Source organism: Populus nigra, chromosome 7 (genome assembly GCF_951802175.1).
Source record: "Populus nigra chromosome 7, ddPopNigr1.1, whole genome shotgun sequence".
Taxonomy (NCBI): domain Eukaryota; kingdom Viridiplantae; phylum Streptophyta; class Magnoliopsida; order Malpighiales; family Salicaceae; genus Populus; species Populus nigra.
This window is the reverse complement of record NC_084858.1, coordinates 15,955,865-15,965,238: the sequence shown is the minus strand read 5'-3', so window position 1 is coordinate 15,965,238 and position 9,374 is coordinate 15,955,865. Positions and strand designations below refer to the sequence as shown.

Genomic DNA, 9,374 nt, shown 5'->3' with positions numbered 1-9,374 from the left:
CTTTTCTTGAACCATAGACGGACCAACAACTAGGAAACACAACGAGACCTTGAATCTTATCAGACAGTTAAACAATGCAGCTTACCTTAGGTAGGGCGTATTTGGGGTGCTAATACCTTCCCTTTACGCAACCAGTCCCCGTACCCAATCTCTAAGACCAGTTAGGGTTCCTAGTGACCAAAATACTAGGTGGCGACTCCCATTCCATTTCCTACCAACAAAAGACAATATTTTTTTGTCTCCCCACATTTGTCAAATAGATACCACACCTATCCTAGATTTTAAAAGTGGAATATTCGCCGCGACGCCGCGCACCCGCGACAATCGTATACATCTTGCTTGGAACAAGAGCAGATATTTTCTATATATACTTGGCACTCATGTACATCCTGCTAGTCATCTCATGCGTTTAGATAATCATAGTCTTACTGATTGAGAATTGTTCATTGTGATGTCCAACTTTCATGAAAAATAAACATCCCAAGTAGGTTTTAAATTTGCAGTATTCCTGATATTTCCCACCAATAGGCTAAAAATACTCGGTATTCTGTATTATTTTGCTGAGCCTTGCTTCATCTATGTCTATGGTTTTGTGCGTGCATCCTTTGCCATTTGTGGTTTTTGCAATTCTGGTTCCGACAAAAGGACTTATCCTTAAAAAAAAAGAGAATATTTTCATTTAAATGTTTTCTCTTCTTTTTTGTAAATAGACCAAGAAAATAACTATTAGGATATTAGTAGTTATGAATTAAGTAAAGGAGAGGGAAACCCATCTCTTTCTTAATTTCTCTTATAATATTTGAGTTTATTGTTTCGAAAATGCCTTTTTTTCTAATCAAAACTTCGCATTTCATCTATTTCTACCTTTTCTATTTTTCAACTAATAAAGTGAATTGAAATAGAACATAGAACTCACGAAAAAAAACTCAGGTACAAATGGATTTTAAAAAACACAAGGAGGCAATATAAAGTTTTTGAAACTAAGACTAATTAATTAGATTCTTAAACTACAGGGACTAAGTTACAATTCACTCTATAACTATGCCATCACCTTTGTCACTGTTGTAAGTGAAAAAAAAAACATAAAAAACCCTTAGCAATGCATGGCCACCGGCCTACCTGCTATTCGACAAGGGCATTTACTTATTACAACGACGATCTCTACTCCACAAAAAAACAACGAGGAATAAGATTGGTACCTCAAGCCCTAACCTACTCCAGCCAGCCTGCCAAATATGACTAACATGCTAGACAGCTAGAGATCTTAATCTAAAGTTCAGAGGAAAATATTAGTTTGACTAATATATAAACTACTACATATTTCGTCATGATTTAGATTAAAGAAAGAAAGAAAGAAAGAAAATACCTACTAGGGGTTTGATTTTCATAAATCTGAGGTTTGCTTATTTGAATATTTTGATTATCCTATGATAGATAATAGCAGAGTTATTTTTTTATGATTTTATTTGGTAATGCTTGGTTTTTATGTCGAAATAAAAGAAAAGGAACTCTTTTGAAATAACAAAAATTCATTCACCTTTAATTTATAATTTATGTATATATCTTCATTTCTTTATTTTTTTTATTTAGATGTTCTGTAATAATAATAGCCTAAAATACGATTGAGAAATGTGTCTTCGATACGTTGTTAAGATTGGAAGATAGAGAAAATTAGCATGACTCCTGGACATGAGAAGTTTACGTTCGTTCATACGGTAAGAACGTACAAATTAACACAAGAATAGAGCATATATAGCATAAGTTGTATCAGTAAATCTCAATGTTATAATTATTGAATTGAGTATGCACAATTGAATTTGTTGGTAATCTTCTATGAATCTGTTTAAAGTTCTTTACTAAACTAATTGAGAAACACAAAATCAGTATGGCCTTTTGACATACTTGAAATCTGCTGAAGAATCAAAACAATCTAACTTAACTCTACAAAGATTCAACAATTTTAGCAACTCTTTAAGCTTCTTCTTTGTGCTATTACCACAGCCCACTTGCAATAAGACCAGCAGCTTCTGGAAAGCACCCACTTGAAGTGCTTCAACCACAACACCTCCTTCTGCATCATCAACGCCATCCTCTGATCTCTCTCCGTAATTCTTGAAAAGCTTCCAGAGAATGGAAACTGACAATTCTGATGCCAAATCTGATACATTCAAGATTTTCTTGATCAAAACAGCTACAATGAGAGCATTCTCATAGGCCTTTTCTCTCCCTTCTTTGCAATCACAAATATGGTCCAAAACACCTAGTGCCTTCTCGCATATGCTTTTGTCTCCATCAACTAGAATCTCTATGATCAATGAAACCAAACCCATTTCCACAAATGTTGGTATCATCTTCTCATTGAGACTTGATGGTGAAGTCATGTAGAAAATTGCCATCAATGAAGCTTTGGTGGCTGTTGGGCAAATAGGCTCCTTGATTAACTTAACCAAAGCTTCATCCACTCCTTCAATCTTCACCAGGGCATTTACATGCCTTTGATCTAGAGCAAGAAGATTTTTAAGCACCAAAGCTGCATTTTGCCTGGCTGAAAGATCTCCCCTCTTCAAGAACCATACCAAACAATTCAAAGACATGATGGATCCAAGCCTACTTTGGCCTTCTTCAGCAAGTGGAAACATCCATACCAAAACTGATAAAATCTCTCCCAACAAATCCTCATCTTTCTCCATTGCAACACTTGCAAAGGACTCGAAGCAAGCCGATAAAACACAACCAGCCGCATTCTCCACAACGCATCTCTTGTTGCGCTCACTCTCTTTACCCCAATTCTTGATCTTCCTAACCAGCTCTTGACACTTCTTTTGCTCGCCTCGTTGAGTTGCAAAATTAACCTTCCTGCAAATCTCCGAAACCTCGTACGGTGTCACAGGGACACGAGGCGTAGGAATCCTTTCAAACCCATAAGAACGATTCTCAACACCCCAATCTTGAATCATCTTGCGCAGGGAATGATTCGGAATCTGATCAAAGCTGGCTAACACCTGGTTTGTAACCGGACATGTTAGGTTGCCATCTTCGATCCATTTTTCGATACTTTCTCTATCGTATGTGATTCCTGTCGATAATGTGACCGGATCTTTCATCAAGTCAAGAGAAATCGGGCAACAAAAGTGTCTAGGAATCATGATTTCCATGTCCGAATTGATATCTTGGCTTGGATTCTTGTTTTTCTTGGACTTTCTCCTTAATCTCCAAGAAACAATCATTGTCTATTCTCTCTTATGATGTGCTGCCAAGTACGATGGTGCTGAGAGTAGGTTATGTATGTTTTGAACTTAGGTTCTTGGGCTAGATAATATATGAAACTCTTAGTGATGGGGTGATGTATTTATATGTTGGTATGGCTTTCCGGTGGTCAAAGTCAAGCCAAGGAAGAGATGGACAGGGAAGAAGACTGACTTCAAAAAGCAATCACGAAAGTGTGGAAGGTTTGGTTTGATGAATTGGAACTTGGAATGTTGACTGTTGAACAATTGAAAACAGTGTGTAAAAGCGTTAAAATTGTTGTTCGGAGCAAGGTTAGACGGCCAACCAAGGGTCGATTGCTGGTATTGGCTGACTGGGTCCGGGTCAAAGTAGTAGTAGCAGGTGGACCGACTTGGTTTTTTTCTTTTTATATATGAAAATAGGGCTTCTACAGATGGAGTAGTCCTTACTGGTGACAACGGAGACTGCCTGCGTCACAAATGTTATATTTGTTAAATCTAGCTTGGTGCTGAAAAACTCAGGATTTAAAGTTTAATTTGAGATGAATTTTTAATTGAATTGGATAAGATATTTACTAGATTAAACTTGATTAATTTAAAAAGCTTGGTTTTGGTTTTGGTGATAGAGTAAACTCTATCAATTAATATGAAGATTTTTTTAAAAAATAATATGATATTATTTCAATAAAATAATTAACCTGAATTAATTAATCTAATAACCCGCAAATTAATCATCGAATATTTTTTGGCTTAGCATTCAATGTAGATAACAAATGTGACAAATACTAAGAACAAAGGAATAGTTAAGTTTAATTGCTCCTTGTAGTTTATAGTCCTCATGTTTTAAAAACTATATATTTGGTCCCTATTTCTTAAACTCATTTATAACTTATTTCCTTCGTATATTTCACTCTTTTTTTCCCAATATATAATTTTTTTTTATTTGAGGAATAGAAAAATGAAAAGAGAACAAGATAAGAAGGTAGGATTTGATGAGTTAGGCGAACCTTTTTTTTTGGAAAGAGATACTACCAAGTTGAAGATGATTCATGCTAGTCAAATAAGGACTATTGAATTATTTTTTTATACTATGTGATAGAGATTAATTGATTGATTTAATAAATTATAGGGATTAAGTTATAATTAACTCATAAAGGAATGGTTTATGGGTGTGCCCAATTGAAGTTTAGAAAATCTTGCCAGTTACCAGTTTTTTGAGCCCGAAATGAGAGTGTAGCTGGGCCTCAAGTTTCAAAGCATTTTAGACTTAGCATGGTTCAATGGGTCTGGAAAAACATAAGTAATAGACAACTCCAGCAAAAAAAGAGACACACTAGGGTCCAAGGACCTTAACCACGTAGCTCCATTCGGGTTTTGGAGTTGATCCATTGGTGCGGGATAGGGTTAGTTATCCAGGTGACTTCAGTTCGAATCCTTTCCTTATAATTGAGGGGGAAAAAATGCACCATAAAATAGATAGCATGATATATAATACAAACTAGCTATATGAGCTAATGCAAGAGCGTTTAAAAAAAATAGAAAAAAGCAATTCTAAAAGATAAAAACAAAAAAATATCTTAATTTATATTAACTCATTAAATTCATAATCTAAATCATCTAATCAAAAACAATAAATTTGAAAAATAACTCACAACTCAATTCTCATAAAACCAAATGTTAAATAATAAAATTAAAAAAAAATTAATATACAAAAGATTAAAAACAATTACAATTATAAGCCAAAAAAAGATCTGAGCCTACTTGGGTCAACTTACTAAACTTACGGATCAAATTATAAAATCAGAATAACCTGACATAAAGAAAAATAGAGAAAATCACAAAACCTATATTTAAAAAAAAAAACCAATGTCGAATTATGAGGTGGGGGGAAAAATAAGTCCAAAAACATTTGATACCGACTCTTGTTAGCTTATAAAACTCATGTCCTAGGCTATTTGCTTAGAAACATCAAATATAAAAAAATCACGAAAGTCAATTCTTAACAAATAAAATATTGAACGATGAAATTAAAAAAAATAACACAAAAGGATCCTAAAGAAAAAAAAAGTAAAAAAAAAAGCACGAGTTTACCTGAGTTAACTCACCAAACCCATAGGTCATGTCGTGAGATCGAGATAACCCTATAAAAAAACAAAGAAAAACATAAAGCCTATTTTAAAAAAAATCAACGTCAAGTGATGAAATTGAAAAGGAAAATAAGTCCATAAAAAAAGATAGAAACTCATGTTAGGTTATAAAACTTGTGACTTCGGTCATTTGATTAGAAGTATCAAACCTGGAAAAACCACGAAGCTCAAACCTTAAAAAATCAAATGTCAAATGATAAAATTAAAAAGAAAAAAAACATTTAATCACAAAAAAGAATTAAAAAAATAAAATAGTAATATTAAAAATGAAAATCAAATTTGAAAAGAAAAAAAAACCAAACATGTGTCATTGGTAGAGGAAGATGGCTCCGCAGGAAATCTAATGACATGGCGGAAAATAATTTTTCACCACAAGAGGACACCATATGTGCCATCAAAACTTGACAGAACTTTTCCACACGACCCCGTGTGCATGGAACGTGCCTGACAGATTTTAAACTTTAATAATTTTTAATTAATGCAAAACACCAATTTACCCCTCTACTAATCTGTTTATAACGTAAAAACCAACATTAAATCCCAAAAAAAGCAAGCCTAAATTATTATTTTTATTCTAAGGGTAAGCTAGTAATTTAGCTATGCTAAAAAAATAAAATCTCAAAAAGCCCTTAGTAACTAATTATATTTTTTTTAAGACAGTAAAGGTATTTCACTATTCTAAAAAATATAAAAAGACCTTTATTCCTCTACTAAAAACAAAAATGACAAATGAATCACATAGAAAAAATCATTTTACCTCTGAGTTTAGTTTTCTAAGCTGATTTGCTAAATGGCAAGATTGTTAATTCACTATTACAATCTATAATAATAGATGTTTAGTGCTATAATATTTTTCACATGCCCTATTTTGGTAATAATTAAAACTGTTGATTTGTTGAATAGACATATAGATATTGCAAAAGGAAAGATTCCAATCATAGTTATTAAATTCGAATTGATCTAGAGAGTTGATTTAATGACCCATTAACTTGGAGTCCAAGTTTTTTTAAAAATTATTTTAAATGTTTATCTAGTTAAACTTATAAGACTTGACAGATCAACCCACAATTTAATTAGTCAACCAAAATCAGATATCAAACCCTTTGCTAGTTCAGACTTTAATCCAAATCTAAGAACTTTGTTTAGATTCAAGCCATGAACTATATTGTTTGCGTGGATTATTTTTGCTCAACTAAATCTCTCATGCATGATGATCCAAAAAAAAAAAACTCTTAAATGCACAAAAGATCAATAACATGTTGCATATGATATGTGTCTAATGAGCTTCAAAACTAATGAAGTAATATTGATAAGTTAATTTTATTAAGTTTTTATTTATATTTTGTAAACGTATAGGTCTGGCACGTGTGCCAAACCCAATACACTTGGACATGGCAGTGCGTCAAGTCCAAGGTGGTGTGGGTCTGGCACGCATGCCAGACCCAATACACTTGAACTTGGCAGTTAGTTAAGTCCACATATTCAAGGCACTTGGACTTAGTAGTTAGTCAAGTCCAAAGTAGTATAGGTTTGGCATGCTAATACAGTTGGACTTGACAGTATGTCAACTCCAAGGTAACGTGAATTTAGCAACGCTTAGACTTGATGGTGCGCCAAGTCCAAGGTAGTGTGGTTTTGGAACACATGCTAGACCCAATGCGCTTGGACTTGGCAGTTAGCCAAGTCCAAAGCGCTCAGGCTTAGCAGTGCGCAAAGTAGGAGGTAGCGTGGATCTGGCACGCATGCCAGACCCAATGCGCTTGGACTTGGTAGTGTGCCAAGCCCAAAATAGTATGGATTTGGCACGCATGCCATACCCAAGACGTTTGGACTTGTCGGTCAGCCAAGTTCAAGATAATTATCAATCCTCTATTGGCATGTCTAGGGGAGTGACCAACCTCCCTTGGGTCTAACATCGGGGAAGAACTCAACTTCTATAGGCTTAGCTACATTTGACATCTTAAACTCCATATCTCCCTACATTTTTTGTTGTATAAAAGTTCTTTATGGACCTACCATATTCTTATCAAGTAAGGGATATTTATCCCTCATTCAATGCTATCAGGATAATTACCTTGGAAACCCTCCTGTTATGGACTATATATACACCATGAGAGCTTCATGACAAAAGGTTCACAATTCTCAATTCTCTACTGCATTTATATTTTCAAAGCATCTCTCTCTATAATATTCTTATATTTTTTCTTTCTAAAAAGATATTTATTTAAGTATTGGAGAGTCTCTACCTCTATCAAAAAGGATCTTTTGCAGGTTCTAGCCACGAACAACTTCGGCTTATCAAAGAACCAAATATGAGCTATCAATTACCTTGGCTAAGGATAATGAAGAAGATTGTCAAGATCAATTGATCAACTAATTGTCCAACCTGGAAGCTCTATTCCCGGACTAGTTGAATTTTTTAGGATATCATCAAATATATATTTGAACGTTTCAGTAACTCCCTACAAAAATAAATGATTGTTCCTTATACTCTGTTGGTTGCTCTTTCCTCGCCATAAAATTTTTAATGCCTTTGTTTTTCTTAATGTAAAATACTTATGTTATATAACATATATATAAAAAAAAACTTCCCCTACCTTGTAGGATTATCATAACTTCTCACTTTTACTTTTGTTTATGTAAATTCTTTAATATATATTGTTTCCCTATCCATAAATTAAACCACCTATGATTTTATGATATGTTTGGTAGAATGTAGAAATTCATTAATAATCTTTATTTTATTACCAAAAGTCATGATATGTTTGGTAGAATCTTGTAAATAAAATATTGTGGTGAAAATAATTTAAAAAGAAAAAGAAAAGGTTGTATTACTTATGAAACCTAAAACGGCAAGATAGGTTAACCTAAAATTTAGCATGGGCTGGGTTTCTTAAAATAAAAAAAACATTAATTTAGTGTAACTTAGCAAAAAACCTGATTGATCTATGAAATATTTAATTCATTGTGACATGGTCAAAATTTATTAATTTTAAAAAAAATTAAAATAATATTATTTTGACCTTTTAATTTTGTTTTATTCAACTCGTAACTTCTTCCTCGAATAACCTATTATTTAAGTTTAATAACTATAATATTACTATCACATACAAATTATATTTTCAATGCAAATCTTGCTAAAAGGTTTCAATTTTTTTGTATTTGTTGTACTAAATGAAGATAGAAATCCCATTAATTGATTCAATAATGATGCATGTCTAGATGTTAGGAGTGTTCAAAATAACCAATTAACCGAGAAAACAGAAGAAAAATTAACCGAAAAAACCGAACCGAAATGAAAAACCGATTAAACCGATTGTCAAAACCATAAATTTTAACAGGTTCGGTTCGATTTCGGTTTTGAACCAAAAACCGGATCAAACCGAACCGGACCCATTAAAAACCAAAAATTACACAAATCTCTGAGTCTGAGGTATAAATAGTTAATTGTAACCTAACCCTCCTGTCTCTCACAAAAAGCCGCCGCCCCCCTGTCAATTAATTTCTAATTTTCCTTTTCCGGTTTCCCAATCTTCCTCTCAATTAATTTCTAATCTTCCTTTCTCATTTCCCAAGCTTCCTTTCCAGTGAGTTTTTTCTAATCTTCCTTTCCCATTTCTCAATCTTCCTTTCCAGTGGGTTTGTTGAAAGAGCTTTCAATGCAAAGGTCACATTTTTCAACTTCACATACGAAAATTGATGGCAAAGAGCAATGGAAACCATAATCTTCCTCTTTTTCTTGTTTTTATCTTTCCTCCCTTTTCATTTTTAGTTGTCTTTCTTGTGGTAAGTATTGGTGGTAATGGTTGAGATCGGTGGGACTAATGGCAATGGAAACCATGGAGGAGTTGTTTTGGATATTAAAGATAATTATCCTTCATCTAGCTCCATCAAGAAAGTTTCTGTTTTGAATTTCTGTGCCTTTCATGCAAAGGGTGCTGTAAATCCATCTTCTTTCTGTGTCTGTGTTTTCCTTGCCGTATGAAAAATCTGGATGATG

At 33.5% G+C, this 9,374-nt stretch overlaps 1 protein-coding gene across 1 annotated transcript; it reads right to left on the bottom strand.

Annotated features, from left to right (window-relative positions):
• Window positions 1-1,762: 1,762 nt before the first annotated feature.
• On the bottom strand, window positions 1,763-3,563 carry LOC133700211 (U-box domain-containing protein 21-like). The gene has a single exon (XM_062123752.1). It carries the CDS (start codon window positions 3,225-3,227, stop codon window positions 1,881-1,883), a length of 1,347 nt encoding a protein of 448 aa, XP_061979736.1. The 5' UTR covers window positions 3,228-3,563; the 3' UTR covers window positions 1,763-1,880.
• Window positions 3,564-9,374: the final 5,811 nt, after the last annotated feature.